Source organism: Danio rerio, chromosome 24, assembly GCF_049306965.1.
Source record: "Danio rerio strain Tuebingen ecotype United States chromosome 24, GRCz12tu, whole genome shotgun sequence".
NCBI lineage: Eukaryota > Metazoa > Chordata > Actinopteri > Cypriniformes > Danionidae > Danio > Danio rerio.
The window spans coordinates 5,503,412-5,520,445 of NC_133199.1; the positions used below are offsets into that span (position 1 = coordinate 5,503,412).

Sequence of the window (17,034 nt, forward strand, 5' to 3'; positions counted from 1 at the left end):
AATAAATACAATTTACAGGATGGTTAACAAGGTTTGACTTCAACTACATATATATTATTATATATAATTTGAACAAAATATTTAAAAGTCATTTTAAAAATAAAAATAGAATTAAATAAAAACAGAAAACAGACATACATGCACAATAAAACAATCCGCCTGCACGTAAAATCAGTAATTTTACTTAAAATAACGCCCGTTAAATTACTGAAATATACCTTAAAATAACAGATATTAAATTACAGAAATTGCCTTAAGTTTGAATTTCTGTTAAAGTTCTGTAATTTAATTTTCATTATTTTACGATAAATTTGTAAAATAAAATTACAGTTTTTTTTTTTTACAGTGTACTATAACTACAAGCTACAATATTTTAACAATACAGGACTAATCGCAGCAAAGTAGTGTTACAATCCTGCTTTAAATTTAGCTATTCTTTGGAAAAATGCATTTTTTCACCTTGATTTTGTGTCTGTTGTGAAGTGAACTTCACGCATGAACCAACAGCCTAATTACATAAGAATATCACAATTTAAGGCACGTCTGGTGTGAGCGCCCCATTAGAATGCCATGTACTAAAACTAAACTTTGTGCTTCTTCTATTTCAGGGCGGAGGTTGTCGATTTCACAGATATAACTGCTCCATAGAATCTCCTAGAAAAGGCTGGAGCTTCATGCATCCAGGTCGACTCACTCACCTTCACGAAGGACTGCCGGTGACCAATGGCACGCGCTACATAGCAGTGTCTTTCGTAGATCCCTAAATTCCCCTCATCCTTCTAGGAATCTTTGAGATGTTTTGTCAATTCTGTTTTGTTGTTGGTGGTTTTTACTGATTTATTCCTGGCTTACATGTCGTGGTGCCTGTTTTATTTGCTGTCTTTTAAAACGTTTACTACTGTCAAGAGAGAAAATGCTGTTCAACACATTCGTAAGACATATCAACACACACACAAACACAGACGAGCATTCACTCCAGCAGATTTTCGCAAATCTTAGTTGTTACTTTAAATTAGAGATTTCCCACAATTTTTATACTTCGACTTTGGCCAAATGTCCTTCCTGAAAGTTTCTATTTGCTAAATTGGAAATTGTGATTTCCCAAATTGTGCTTTTAAATTATTTTCATCACCCCCACTTACCAGCAAATTATTCCTAGTTTAATATAAAGCGAATGATGTTGTTCCATTCCAGTGCAGTTGCAGTGATCAGGCAAGCTTTGACAACATTTGAACCCATAGTGCTGTGTTCTGCATAACTCACTTCACATTCAGCGTCTAAAAATAAATTGTCCCTCCAACTTTATAAGTTGATACTTAAACTGAAACACTTTAAAAATAAGAAAGTCAGGGAAACACAAAACCTGGTAACACTTTACAATACTAAACATTATTATAAATCAATGATGAGTAAAGGCATGTGCTAATCATGAACTAACTTTAGCTACAACATGATTCACAAGAGTTCATGTGTAAATAACAGCTAATTACTTGTTAGTGAATGTTTTTAGATTCATTCATTCATTAACATTCAAGCTGAATGTAACCAACATGAAATCATGTATAATTATGTCATGACTTTACTCGAAGGGGCACATCGTCATGAACTCGTGTTTAAACTCTTCTTGTTAATGTTGACAGAACACTTTCCTATTGTTATTCAGTGTAAGCGCACTGGTTGGACGTGCATAAGGAGTTCATGAATGGTTAAGAATGGGGTAATGATGATGTGCCCCTCCAAGTAAAGTCATGATATAAACAAGCAAACTAATGTGATTAATTAACGAACAATCATTTGGTAACAAGTAATTAGGTAGCCATTATTTGCACATGAACTCATGTGACTCGTGTTAGTTCATGATAAGAGAATGCATTAGTAACATCACATACTAACACATCATTTAACATGTACTGTTATTGTAAGGTGTTACAAAAAACGCATTGTACACAATAACAACACTATGGCTCATACATGCAATCCAACGTGACTTGAAGGAATCAATAATTATACTCTTGGTTTCTTGCCATCATTAAAATAAAAGACTAAAAGTATGATTAAATTAGGAAATCTAATCATTTTTAATTGGTGATTGGTAAGAATGAAGGTGAGCTCCAAGTACTGTACAATAATAATCATCATTATTTATTTATTTTTTACAAATAAACATGATTTAAATAGTTTTTCCAAGTAGCAGTTGGCATGAAGGTTATTACTGGAGAAACATGATTATGAAACTATGAATATGCTGGCAAGAAAATATCTTAGTATGTTTGCACAACAAGAAACGACAGGATTTACAGTAAATCCTGGTGGATTTTTAACATTTTTTTTTTTTTGGACGGATTTCCTGATGGTGATTTTTTACTGTAATATTCAAGGTAAAATATGCCTTCTGAACTGAAATCTCAGAGATGTCAAATGTTTTTACTTTCTCTTGTTCCTCATAAATGTGTCAGCCAGGCCAATCCCTTAACTTATTTTTGAAGTTGTTGAAATAAAGGATGTTTTTAAAAAGATAACCCTTTTTATAATTTGTTGTTAACAAGTGTGTTTTTTGAAAATGTATTAATTAATTTTCCTTTAGCTTAGTTCCTTTAGTCACCAGGGGTCACCACAGCGAAGTGAACTGCCAACTAATCCAGCATATGTCGTACACAGCGGATGCCCTTAGAGCTGCATGCTAGTACTGAGAAATACCCATACAATTTCACATGCACACACATACACTACGGCCAATTTTGTTTATTCCAACCCAGGCTCATTCTGATCACTTACCCCTATATACATTTCTGGAGAGAGCAAAATATGTCCCAGGAGCTACGATTTTTTGCAGTTTTTGTTTTCGCAAATTCACCAGAGGCCGCTGTGTATGTTTTTTCACATCTCAAATTTGTCTCGCGAGTGCTGTTCGCGCCTGGTCCGCTCACGTAAATCCACCAAAGGCCACTGTTCACTGACTGACTGACTGACTGACTGACCATCCAATCGACCACAAACACAATCGCAGTGTTTTACAAAGCAATCCAGAAAAAAAGGGCTTCCTTATTTGCATCACGTTTTCAAATTTTACCATATTTTTACCCTGTTATTTACTTGTTTATTTTTTAGCTTTTATTTTTGTTTCTACCTGTTTTCTGGAACCGTTTCTCACAGGACTCAAACCTTGTTATTGTGGTCAACTCCACTCTGTGTCTCAAGTCTGCCAACATACATGTCAAGCTACTGAATGAACTGGTAACAGCTGAAAAGCCGTCCATACGGAGGTAAGCTGTCAACTGGTAAGCAATAAAAGGAACAGCGACATACCGCCCCATAGTGTTCGTTTTAAAGACGAAATGCAGCCATGTGTAGCTCTGACTACATAATTCGAGATCTCCAGAATTGTAGAGAGGGGTACGTTTTTAGAATAAGCCTGTTAGCTTATTCGATTCACCTATTGCGCATGTCTTTGGACTGTGGGGGAAACCAGAGCACCTGGAGAAAACCCACACGAACACGGGGAGAACATGCAAACTCCACACAGAAATGCTAACTGACCCAGCCGGGACTTGAACCAGCAATGTTCTTGCTGTAAGGTGACAGTGCTAACCACTGAGCCACCGTGTCACCTTCTGGAAAATTGTTAAACAAAAATATCAATTTCACACTACATTATCACTAAAAACAGAACAACTTTAGGGAAGACTAGTGCATTTAAAATGCATTACAGCTTTAGAAAATCAACACCATTTCCTACATTTCACATGCACATTCCATTTGTCATACTAATGTAATACAGTACATGCATGAACAGATGTCTGTGAGTGATTTGCTGTCAAACCAAGCAAGTACGGTATCTGTAGAATCAGTAATCTGCAGAAAATGAGAAGTGTTGACAGAGTGTTCCTGTAAAAAAATGCAGACTAATGCAATCGCTGTTACATGGTCAGTGTCATACTTGAATGTGTTTTAGTGAGATGAATTAAGTGATGGAATTTGCAGATTGTGCAGGGGAGTTTGAACTGTACGTCTTCCTTCCATGCAGCTGGGTCATCTTATCTGGAATTAGACAAGATATGCTGTTTAAATTAGGACAGCCAAGTCTGAGTAAGACTTCCAAGTAAGCAGCACCGAACAACAAAACTACACTCTTTGAGATTTCAGTCTGAAATAACACAATATTTTGGAGGCTGTGAATCCATGATACTCTATTAGCACTACTTTGCAGTATATTGGATCCTTTTTCATGACTGTGGGAGACTATTTTTGGTTGTTGATGGTCAGAGTAGCTCCAGCTTTCAATGAAAACAATTAGAGTAAAAATAAGAGTTTGGAACTCTTAATAACAAATGGCTGTCATTGTAAAACACCTTCAGCGCAGACTGCATTTCAAGCTGCATAAAGTTGCCATAGCAATATAAGGTGGTGGATAATCCCCCTGATGCAAAGGTGTGAGATATTTTCCCTTCCGTTCATCTTTCATCTCTCGGTTGGGGTTTGCTAGGAAGAGCTCGCTGACTTGTTCAATGTTTCCGTCTGGGTCTGCGGGTTTGAGAAGCTGCTGAGAAATGCAGCGTAAGAGGGAGGCATGTAGGTCAGAGACACGAGCACAGCAGCAAGCTACAGAAAGACCCCTTTGTGACCGCTCTCCCCCCCTTGCTCACGGCTCTGAAAGATGACATTGATGCAGAGCAGCGGCACAGGAAACTTGCAAGGCTAATAAACTTACAGGTTTGCTGAGGATAACTTATCAAACAGTGCTGAGAGGGAAAGCTGTAGACGATCAGTATGAAAGCAGAAAGTGGACAGGAAGTGTGAAGTCAGATCAGGCCACTTGGTTTGATTCATTCCTTTCCTAATTCTCTGCACATTCATCTTTATTTCTATAAAGCTGTATGCTATGCAGATCGAATCAAAGCAGCTTTAAAAAAATAAAACTTTCATGAGAACAAATTTCCAACCCAGGCTCATTCTGAAAACGTAGTCCCGTGGACGTTTCTCGAGACAGTGAAATACGTCCTGAGTGGACGAGAGCTTTTTTCGTATCTCAAATGTCTCTGGCGAGTGGCGTACGCGCCTATGCTATTCTCATTTAAACTTACCAGAGGTCTGACTGACTGAATGATTTACTGGGCGACTGACCAATTGCCTGACTCACTCTCTTCACTCAAAAAAATGAATTATGGCTTTAGTTGGTCCAAAGAATGTAACTATGTTTAAATTAAACAATTCGCTTATGTTTGTGTATTAAAAATAAAAGTGTTGTGTTGGAAAAAATTAGAAAAAGTCAGTTTTCACATTTAAACAGCTTGCTTAATTAACATGAATGAAAGGGAGTTGTGTTGATTCTGCAGTACTGCATTTTGGTCGATAGGTGGAGTAATATCTGCACATGCGCAGTTTCAAAACAACACAGGAAGTAAGAAGATTCAAACCACAACGATCACTCTCAGTTCGGCGCCATATTATGGGAATCAAAAGATGAAGATTACAGTACAAATTGAGAACGTGCACAAAGCTTTCCCCAATGTTGACACACAGGTGAGTTTTTTTTACTTTTTATGTATTTATACTGAGGCTGTGACAACATTTGAATCATAAATGTACTCTCTTGTAATACTATGTTGTGTTTATGTATAGTATTGCTATGAAATTGCCATGTTCCCTGTGTCTTTTCCACATTATAGACAGATAAATGTATAGTTTGTTTTGCATTCCTGTGAAATTTTATACTTGGTATATATTAACTCCCCCAAAATAAAGGTGCAAACATTGGTAGTAAGAAATAGTCATGTTAGAATAGTCTAAGCTTTTCACTCATCATAGCACACGTGCTGCTGATAATGTGACAATAAAAGTGATTTGATTTTTTATTTGATTTGATAGTCTTTATTTTAAATGAGTATCAAGCAGTTTGTCGAGTTTGAATGCTAGTTTTGATAACTTACATAATATTAATTAAAGTGTGGTATTAGCACAGTGTTATTTATTATTTAATTGTATTATTCAAGCCTGTTAACTTAAAAAAAACAGCAAAAATGCATTTGTGACACTTAAAAAGGATGACATCTAGCATGATGACATATTTAATGTAAGCTTATTTGTTTGGTCATCTAACACGTTTTAATTTGCTATTTATATTATTATATTTTATTATTTAAAACTTTGCTCACTCACATCTATTTTCTCTCTCTCACAGGTTTACAGCTCATATCTGGCTGAGGAGACTGTGGATCATCCAGGTACTATGCCTTTAGATGCCTATACACACATTAAAATGATGTACAGTAAAAATTACTAGTAATTTTAACTACTAATTATTTAGTAAATTACTAATTGTCATTTTATGTTATTTAGAACATCACCAGTGGAAAAAAGGTGTGAATGCATCCTCAAAGCCCCTAAGTGAGGGAGTACATGGTAAGCTATTTTATTTATTCATTTTTAAAACATTTTGTATTTTCCTCTTAAACCAATTCCTCCTTTCACCTTTGATCTGTTGGTAAAAGTTTTATTTTTTTACCTGACTTTTTTAGGATGCTGGGCATGATGAAGCGCAAACCTTGATGTGCAACACCACCTTATGAATCTACAGTAGTTACATTGACATTTAGCAGACTATTTTGTCTAAAGTGACTTACAATTGAGGACACATTCAGCAAATCAACAAGAAGAGGCAATACACCCAAGATGTGCTAATTATAAAAAAAAAAAATTAAGAATTAAGAATGCTTCTACATGTGGTTTGTCAAGCCCACACACCTGTGTGAAGCAGACTTCATGCACAATGTTTTGTTTTTTAGATATAGGGAGTGCTTGTAAGAAAGTGTCTGGTGCAAATGTGCATAAATGGTGCAAGTGTCAGAGAGATGAATGTGTGTAGCTATTGCATGTTCTGTGATGGTTGGTCTAATTTATGGTGTAGTGCTGATCGTGTTACTTTGCTTTAAAATGTTAATCTTTCTTTGAACAACTAAAGTGTTATCTGCTTTTTCAGTGTAAAGAAGGTACAGTATAGTTTACAAAAGAAGACTTGATTTTTCTAAGTATATTTTTGATAAATCATTTGAAGGCAGAATATTATTTTTGAATGTTTTTGTAATATATGAAAAGTATTATTTTGAAAAGTGTATTTTATGATGTTTTTGTAAGCATATTTTTGTTAATTATTTATTGTTTTCAATTTGCTTCATACTTGTATTACTATTATTTTAATAGTATTAATATTTTAACTTATTGTAATAAGTGAAGATACAGATAAAGACTGTATTTGGATTTTGATAATCATTTTATTGCTGGAAAATGTGTAAAACTGTAAAAATGCTATTGAATAAACTCAATGAAACGGAAACTGTTTTTTTATTTGGTTAAACATAACAATATCAATTTTAGAATAATTGAACTTAAATAACTACATTGATTAAAGCTAAATTATAAATGTTACGTTGATTGAACTAAACAAAATTACATTACCTTTATGTAACTAACTTAAGTTCACTAAAATTAATATTCTTTCTTAAAGGTAACTTAACTCGGTTACGTGGAACCAGTGGACAAAAAAAAGTTAATTAACGCCAACATATCATTTTTTTGAGTGTTCCTTCCCTAAACCCAAACATTTTTACCGATTGACCCGCCCATTCGCTTACTTCCCTTAACTTAACTAACAATTTACAAGTGCCATCCAGAAAAAGAAAAGCCCTTATCAGATTTTCACTACGTTTTTGGATTTAACCACATTCTCACCCTGTTATGAACTTGTTCACTTTATTTTTTGAATTCTGTTTTTGTTCCCGGACTCAAACCCAGGTCGTCGTCGTCATTGTGGTCAGCTTTTCTCTGTGTCTCAAGCCTGCTGACGTACAAGACAAGCAAACTGGACAAACTGGTTGCAGCTGGAAAGTCTTTCACACAGAGGTAAGCGGTCAGCCGGTAAGCGGCAAAAGGAACAGCACCATACCGCCCCTCCGGCTACATAATTTGTCTCGGGAAATGTCCTCGGACTACGTTTTCAGAATGAGCCTTTGTTGCAAATTTCATGTGAAATCAGTAAATGAATTGCTGTTTAACAGTAGGGCAGCTAAATGAAATAGCCAAAGGCGGCAGTGGCGAATGGCAAGGAACCCAAACTACTTCGTTTGGTAGAAAAAAAAAAAAAAAAAAAAGGCTCACTCAGGCGACTAGTTCTCATCTAGTCAAGTAAATGTGAATGTCCAAACGTATGTTTGTGAACCGACATTAGTGTCCATTTAAAGTCAAAGACAGAAATAGTTGTTGAATATGTAAGACACTATGAACAAACTGATGCTGAGTAAAGTTTATTTATAAACTAATTTCGAGAGGATCACATGCTTATGATTGCTGTGTGGCACTTTTTGGTTTGGCCACTGGCTTCTATTGTAGCAATGGTCTCAAACTTGATTCATGGAGGGCCATAACTGCAGAAGTCAGCTCTAACGCTAATCAAACACACCTGATCCAACGATTCAAGGCGGTAAACTAGTATTCAGGAATACTAGAAACTGTTAAACAGGTATGAGTTGGGGCTGTTAGAACTAAACTCTGCAGAGCCATGGCGCTGAATTTAAGATCGTTCTATTATTGGGACAAAAAACTAAAATACACAGGTTTGGAAAAAATTGAGGGTTAGAATTTCCCTGTAAATGTAAAATTTTACTTTCTGGAACATCTGCTTGATCATCACCACACAAGTCTAGACCACATACAAAAAATTTAAATATATTTTTTAGTATTCATAAATGAAATATTCTAAACATGATTATGATTGTTTAGTTTTAGTCCCTTTGAAAACAAACAAACAAACAAACAAACAAACAAACAAACAAAAAGGCTGGGGTGTGGTATGAGAATTCTCGCATATCTCTTATTTGGAGAGAATAGTGTGGTCTGAAACTGAGACGTGACATCAGGCATGCGTGAGGAACATTCGGAGATTTGAAGTAATGCTCACCCTCTAAATGAGCTCTAAATGTTCTTTACTCCCCTTTCTAATGAAATATGGAACTGGTACGTGTGATTAGAAGGCTTTCAGTGAGAAAGACATTTCACCACAGCTGAACCAGCACAGAAAGCTCAGTGGGTAAAAGATGAATTGGTGAGTCAGCCCGTTTTGACACATGGAAAAGTACTGATGGAGAAAATGAGGAGAAACAGAATTTAGGAGACGAAGAGCTTTAAAAAGGTGTGCTGCATGTTCATATTCATTTTGTGGGAGGTAAACTTCAAATACAAACAATTTAATTTTGTTTTGCAATTTAATTCTGCATTGAAGTCCAACTTTACATGTTTTAAAACTGTAATTAGCTTGTCATGTGTTCTTGTGATAAGGGTTGAAACGAAAGAGGCATTTAGACAACCCAGGCTTGTTCTGAAAATGTACCACTTTATCAATTTCTGGAGAGCGCCAAATACATCCCAGGAGGTATGTTTTTTGCAGTTTTTGTTTTTGCGTATCCACCAGAGGCCGCTGTGTACAGTATGCTTTTTGAGATCTCGAATGTCTCGTGAGTGTCATTTGTGCCTGCTCTTCTGAAGTAAATTCCCCAGAGGCTACTGTCAACTAACTGACTGACTGATCGACTGACCCACCCTTCTCCTTCCCTAAACCCAACCAATAGTGTTTTCAAAAGCACCGACTGATCGTCGTGGTCAACTCCTCTCTGCGTCTCAAGTATGTTGACGTACATGGCGAGCTAACTGGACAAACTGCTAATAGCAGGAAAGCCATCCACATGGAGGTAAGTGGTCAGCTTGTAAACAGGAAAAGGAACGGCGTCACACTACCTCGTAGTTTTTGTTTTAAAGTCAAAATGCAGCCATACGTACCTCTGGTTACATAATTCACGGGCTCCAAAAATTTATATAGGGCTACCTTTTCAGCATGAGTCTATATTGCATTTGGACAAATGATTTTCAATTAATAAATAAATAAACAGGAAGCCAAGTTTGCTTCAGCTTGAGGTCACTAAAAATGACATTCTCCTTCAGGATATTTTGGTATCACAGCAAGTCATCCAAGTCCTGAAGCATCAAAACAACCCCAGACCATCACACTACCACCTCCACGCAGCTATGCTAATTATTCTCTATTTTCAACTGGGGATTTCATCCCTGGGGATAGTCATCCCGAGGCCCCCAGAGATTATGAAGCGCCACTGATGCGATCCAAAATCTGTGAAGAGATGATCCCAAGGTTTCCATAATCTTGGATCAGGCCGTATCCTGAGCAGCTGCTGTGGTGGTCATGGAGAAGTGAAGAGCATGAGATTGATTACTGTGAGACTCCAGGGACAGACGAGTCTTGACTAACATCCAGCGTCCTCCAACCTCCAGCCTATACTGCAATTCTGCACAAGACGTTTGGCCATAGGAGAAATTGGTTTCTCTCAGGGTTTTTGCCTTCACTTTCATCAATTGGTGAAGTCCTCGCTGCTGTCACCACTCGCTTAAATGGTTCGGGACTTGTAGAGCTACACATAGATGGATTTTCTCTTCAGTGTTTTGACTCTCAGCAGTGAATATTAAACCAAACTAAACTGAACTAAACTAAACTGAACTTGAACTCTGAAAACTAGACTGACACTGGTTTAATTCACAATAATATTCTATGTGAAGCTGCTTTGACACAATCTGCATAGTAAAAGCACTATATAAAAAAAGATTTATTGAAATGAATTGAATGATACATCATGAGATTATCTTATCTGTTAAAGAGACATGAAATTTAAACTAGAACTTACACAATAACGACTTGCTTTAGAAGATAATAATTTAACAACCTCCAATTTGATGCTAAAAAAAAGCAAAAAGGCAGGTTATTTTTTTTCTTTTTATGTTTATATAAGTTCAGAATTTCACAGCTAATAGAATTTTGTCAAGTGAGCAGTCTTCACTTTAATGCCTACACTGAAAAAAGTGTTGCATGCAGAACTGTTGCAAACAATTTATTTGTGTTGACTTTAAACAAACAAATTAAATTTAATAATGTTCAACTTAATTTGCTTGTTTAAATTCAACCCAAATAAATTGTTTACAACCCCTTAACGTAAAAAAAAAAAATTGAGTAAATTCAAGGAATCATCTTTGAATAATTTTTTTTCAGTGTATAAACAAAAATGTCTACACTTTCTGCTTCTCTGCTCATGTGGCATTGTCATATTTTCTTGAGGCCCTGGGTGTGACATCACACTGACTTCCAGATGTTTTAAAAGGACATTCAGCTTCTAGGAAACCCAGCCAACACCCCATAAAAGTCCTCTCATTCTTTTTACTTAGTGGGCAGTGGAGGTGGGAAGCTGCCATCGGGCCCCTAGGTCCATTACAGAGCATTCGCAGGCTAAACACAGACACCACAGTGTGCAGAATACGTGTTAAAAATGCCTACTGCCCTCATAGTTAAGACCAGTCATTTAGTCTAACTCCTGGTTATACTTTTTCAGGTGAGTGGTATATCCTTTCTCCAAAACAGTAATTAGGGTTGATTGTATGCTTGAGTGCATCAGCTTGTTTACTTTCCACCCATGAGATCCTTTACCGGATTGTTTTAAGTGCAGGGCAAAGCCCATTTAGTCAAATTACACAGCAACACTCTGGAAAAACAATCTAAAAACTCCAACACTCCCAGACATTTATCCTTCAACTTATGGAAAGACACAAAAGGAGATCTTTACCCACAAACAGTTTCATGAGCGAGGGTGCGTGGCACTGTCTCCAACATTGGCTTTCTTCTTTTTATAATGCCTACCCTCTCTCTCAAGTGGATTTATGAGCCTGGTTGAGGGTAACAGGGTCGTTGGCAAGATCTCCTGTTAGAGAGCTAAGGGTTTATATGTTGACACTGAGGCATTTTGGGAAAGTGGAAGAGATCACATGCATGCTTGTGTGTGCAATCATAAAAGGATCATGCCTACAGGTCCAATCTGTCAGCATGCTGTGCCAACCGTGGCCAGACACTGAGCACATAGAGAATCAGTCAAGTCTGTATGTCAAACAGTCTGTCCTGACGTATACTGCGTGTGGTTCTACAGGATGAATGAACCCATGGATGTCTTCTTTTCACAGTAGTGTTTCTCTTTCGGCACAATGAGACGATGAGGTAGACGACAACTTCAGGGTGGATGTAATGTGTTTTTCAAGCTCGAGCAGTGAACCGAAACACTGCTTCATAAAATCTGACAGTTTAAGTCAATAGGGCTATAACTCCACAAAGTGAAGCTCAGAACTCCTTTCTCCCCTATTCGACCACTGTCTATCAGTTGGATCACATGTATGCGAGCAGCTACTGATGACTATATCAAGCAAGAATCCTGTCTTCTGTAATTCATCAAATGGTCCCACTTTATATTTTAATTTTCCTTAACTACTATGTACTTGCATCAAAAAATACATACATCGTACTTACTGTGTTCATAATGTATTTGAGAACACTTGTGGTGCTCGTGAGTTGGGATTGAGGTTGGGTTATGGACAGGTTTGGTGGTATGGGTAGGTTTAAGGGTGTGTTAAGGTGTAAGGGATGGTCAACAGTGTATTTACAAATGTAATTACAGAAGTTATTTACAGATGTAATTACATACAGGTATTTAATCAAGCATAAGTACACAGTAAATACATGTATTTAGGCAATTAATACATTGTATTGAATTATTAATTTCTGTGCAAGTTCATATTAGTTAAGGACAGTTAATATAAAGTGGGACCCATCAAATAGTTCTGTGAGAAACCCTTACTAAAAGCAAAACAAACCTTGTAGCTGTATTCCATTACACTGTAAAAATGCTGGGTTCCACCAAAGTCCCTTTAAGGCAAGTCATTTCACTCAGCGGCCATCTTTAAAACACCTCTTGGGCAGTATACTTGGGCATTTTGTCTGAATGGGGAAACATCAAATTCTCTCAAAGTGTTTACCAAGCTTACGATTACATAACATATTTGGAATCACCAATAAAATTAAACAACTGACTCATAAGTTTAGTTTCTATACATTCGAATCAATCAAAACAATCATGGCAATTTTTCAGGGTGCCGAAGCTAGCAACATGTGCACTCGAAAGAAACAAGATCACGACACTAACCTTATTTCTACACATTATCATTCTCTGAATAATGCTTTGTCAGATCATGCTGGTCTTCTAAAGTAATTCACAACTTGGTCTTGATGGCGAATCTCCTCCAGAAATGACAGTGACTCTTTTATTACAAGTTTGTGGGCAGTTGAGTAGTTGCTGCTGTCATGCGATGTGTGTTTGACAGGACGGACTGTACCTCACGTTCATTTCATACAGATTACAAAACCAAAAACTTGTGTTTTCAAGTTGTTTTGAACTTGGTTCATTTAAAAGTATAGATTTAAAGCTTTATTCGGATATATTTATTATATCGTGAAGCAAGTATTTGCTGAGATTCCAGTGTGTTTGTTGACCACAAAAACTGTCATAAAAGCACACGTCTACTCCGAGCTTTTCCCAGGAGAAACGTCAGTCTACAGCGATTAATGATTGGCTCCTGTACTAGTAGGTGGGGCTTCATTCGCCATATTGACCGTTACACATTTCCCCATTTAAAACTACACAAGGGACATGTCTTGTGTGATATAGAGTCTTTGGTTTCACACAATCAATTTGTGTTAGGGCGACATGAAGGAATTAATTTAATTTAAATGTTTTTACAAGTTTCAACCCATTTTAAATAAGTAGTTTGAACTAACAACAAACATCTTTTTTTTTTTGAGTGTGCATGGGGGTTCCTTGAAGTATGTCAAAGTCTCAAGGACATCAAAGCTAGTAAATCTGTACACCTTATGCCTGATAAATCTTACAGACTGTGTCAAGCATAGGGAAAAATCCTGCATGTGTTGTGCGCATCCCTGTCATGTTTGTTTGCAGTGCTGTCATCTTGTGCTTGTGTTGATATGTCTTGTGTCACGGGTGTCTGCTCAGTGTTTATTACTGATTATTGCTGCCCACCCAGGCGCTGTCTCTCGAGAGACGTTCAAAATGAGTACTCTCCACACATATATCAAACATAGGACACACAAACTATACATTCCAGACAATTACATGTCCTGCCCCTTCATCTCCTTCTTTACGAAAACACGTCTTCCTCTAATACTATATTGCCAAACCTCACATAAACTGACCCTCCTTTGTGGTCTAAACTCATGGTGCACATAATAAGACTGAAAGATTTGTTGCATATTTATTGTTCTTCTTTAGGTGTAGATTAGAAATGCACAGTATTAATCTAGAACTAGGTGCATCAGTTACGGCAGTGTTTATCAGTCCTATTCCTGAAAGCTCACTAGATGTACACAATTTCTAACTTCCTAGGCTCAAAGAGCTGAAATACATACAACCCAGGCTCATTCTGAAAACTTACAGCTATATACATTTCTGGAGATGATGAAATACATCCCAGGAGGTACTTTTTTTGCTGTTTTTGCAAATCTACTAACTGACTAACTGAATGACTGACTGACTGACTAATTGACAGACCCACCCTCCTCCTTCCCTAAACCCAGGGCAGGCCATAGTGGCGACCCACAGTAGTCGGCCACTTAAGGTGGCAGAATAGTGAGGGCGGTGTTCGCGATACCCACACCACCCCTTCTCAAGGTCCTTACTTTTATCCGTGACATCCCCCTGGTCCTCAATTTCATCCGGTCTTCACTTTGCGCACCGGTCACTTCCATTTTCACTTTCGGGTTGAGGGCTGTGTGATCGTCGTTTGCATAAAGCGCCAGTTCAGCTTGCTAAGGCCCTGCCCAAATCCAACCAATAGTGTTTTCAAAAGTACTGATTAACCTGCCGACCCACTTTCACTTTAAACCAACCAAGTTGCAATCCAGAAAAAGAAAAGCCCTTGTCTAATTTTCACCATGTTTTTAGATTTTACCACATTCTCACTCTGTTATTTACTTGTTGATTTTATTTTATGGCTTCTGTTTTTGTCTTACTTGCTTTCTTGAACTATAATTTACAGACTTCATTGGTAGTTGTTAAATACTGGTTCTGAACTGTTGAGAAAGTGCACACACCTGACTATTTGGTCAAATTCAAAAGCAGTATGAAATCGGTTATAGCATCCTTGACACATCTCACAAGGGCTCATACTGCCACTGCCACTGCCTCGCATGGTTCGGGATTGGTAGAGCTACGCATCGATGAATTGGCTCTTCAGTGTTTGAACTCTCAGTAATGATTAAATCACACTGAACTGAGCTAAACTTAACTGAACTTAAACATTAAAAACTGAACTACACTGTTCCAGTTACTGAACCACACTGTTCCAGTTACTATGACCATTTATGTGAAGCTGCTTTGACACAATCTACATTGTAAAAGCGCTATACAAATAAAGCTGAATTGAATTGAATTGAATCATACTAGACTAGAGTTGTCTCTGTGCTAAAAGTTGGCTACAATCCGGGACTTTTTGTCTTAGACTTAAATCATGAATGGGCGACAAGCTTCAGTCTTGTAATGTTTGCTTGGCTTAAGAAAAACATCTCACATGAATCAGCTCCCCCTAAATTTAGCAAATGAGATGGCTGTTGAATTCTCTGGCAGGAAGAACTTGGAAACGCTTCAAAGGTACAGAAAGTTAAGGAACTGTTGGAATAATTGTTGGAATTAATCAAACATTCGGCATTGGTAATTAAAAAGCACCATATGGAGTCAATTGATAGAGTATATCATCAGATGGTTAGATCAAGCCAAGAAAACCTCATGGAAGTGCAATTACATTACAACCTCCAGGCATATCAGATTCTGCGCAGACCTAACATCGAGTCAAGCCTAAATGCGGAATGCTAATCATGGGTCTCCATGATTAGAAAGGAAGATGAATTCTCTCACAATGTCGGAGAGAGAAAAAAATCCCACGCAGACAGACTGAGTTCTCTTCAGCGGAGTAGTTTAAATCAAAGTTGACTATCCATGACCATGAAAAAACCCATTCAATTAGAAGCAACCGTGTGCCAGTATTCCAAACGCATCCCAGTTCGACAAATGACTTTGCATATTTGGTTGAATACAGTAATTGATTGCTTCTACAGGCCAAGTCCTTGGCATTTGCATTTAGTTCACAGCTGTATGAGGAAAAAAAAAGAGAAAGAAAAAGCATACATTTAGGGCTGTGAACATGAACCCAATCACTCCACTCTATCTCCCATGTGGAGTTAGACACCAGAAACATCAAAGTTCCAAACCAGACATTCAATCCCACTGCTCTTATTCTAGATGACACTTTTTTTTTATCTGTGTCTCTTTTAAAACTTGCTTGCGTGCTTCTAGGAACCGTTACCACTGTGGGTCCTGGACAGAAGACAGAGGTTCTTTCTTGTGGCAAGTCTAATTTACTTTCAGGCTTCGTGTCTTTGCTTTCCCTTTCCTCTCTTACTCTCTCTCCATTTGTATAAATTTACAGTCCCGGTGATGGATGCATAGCGTGAACCGTATTGCGTTATGCCCAATTTAACAACAAAGGCTTTTACCACAATAACCATGCCATCCTATATTCGAACTCTTTATCCCCTCCAACTCTCTGTCAGTCCAGTTGGACGCATCTTATTTTAGTCCCATCATTACAGTAAGAACAAATGCACTGCCTTTGCCTTCTGCTCTTTTAGGAAGAGCACAATAGCTAATGGCAACCGGCAAGTTCTTCCAAGAAACCAGCCACAGGGGGAGGAAAATGAGTTGGAGAAATACAGTCAGACTAAACAACAATAGCTTGCCACTTCAGAACAGACAAAGGGACTAGAAAGAAAGCAGCAGATGCCATCTCTGGTGCTTCTAAAGTCACTTCTTAAGACCTCCCTTTCCAATGGAAACCAATAAAAAGCTAATAACTTCAAACTTCACAGAGATATTTGTAACCACAGGATTTGCTTTTCTAATACAGGGCTTTAAACTCTTCTCTCTTCTTCATTTATTCCTTTCCCAGTTCTCTTGTCCTGCCAAATTCCGTTTTATTGAGACTAATAGATGGTGGGCTTATTTTCCTAGTGAACATGTAAGGACTTCTTCCGGGGGA

At 37.4% G+C, this 17,034-nt stretch overlaps 1 protein-coding gene and 2 long non-coding RNA genes across 8 annotated transcripts in view; 2 read left to right on the forward strand and 1 right to left on the reverse strand.

The window, feature by feature from the left end:
* plod2 (procollagen-lysine, 2-oxoglutarate 5-dioxygenase 2) overlaps positions 1-2,515 on the forward strand; it is a 77,971-nt gene extending 75,456 nt beyond the window's left edge. For 2 of the 4 annotated variants that reach the window (XR_012399050.1, XR_012399051.1), the window contains 2 exons: positions 609-1,450; positions 1,830-2,515. Coding sequence is in view for 2 of the 4 variants with exons in the window: in NM_001089464.1 (NP_001082933.1) it covers positions 609-764 (156 nt within the window). In the remaining 2 variants the exon portion in view is untranslated. 4 annotated transcript variants of the gene reach the window in all.
* LOC137489281 (uncharacterized) overlaps positions 1-17,034 on the reverse strand; it is a 380,491-nt gene that overhangs the window by 50,992 nt on the left and 312,465 nt on the right. The gene's annotated exons all lie outside the window — the stretch shown is intronic.
* LOC137489205 (uncharacterized) lies at positions 6,093-7,330 on the forward strand. Its single transcript, XR_011008570.2, has 3 exons — positions 6,093-6,221; positions 6,337-6,399; positions 6,516-7,330. It is a non-coding gene; the product is annotated as an uncharacterized lncRNA (long non-coding RNA).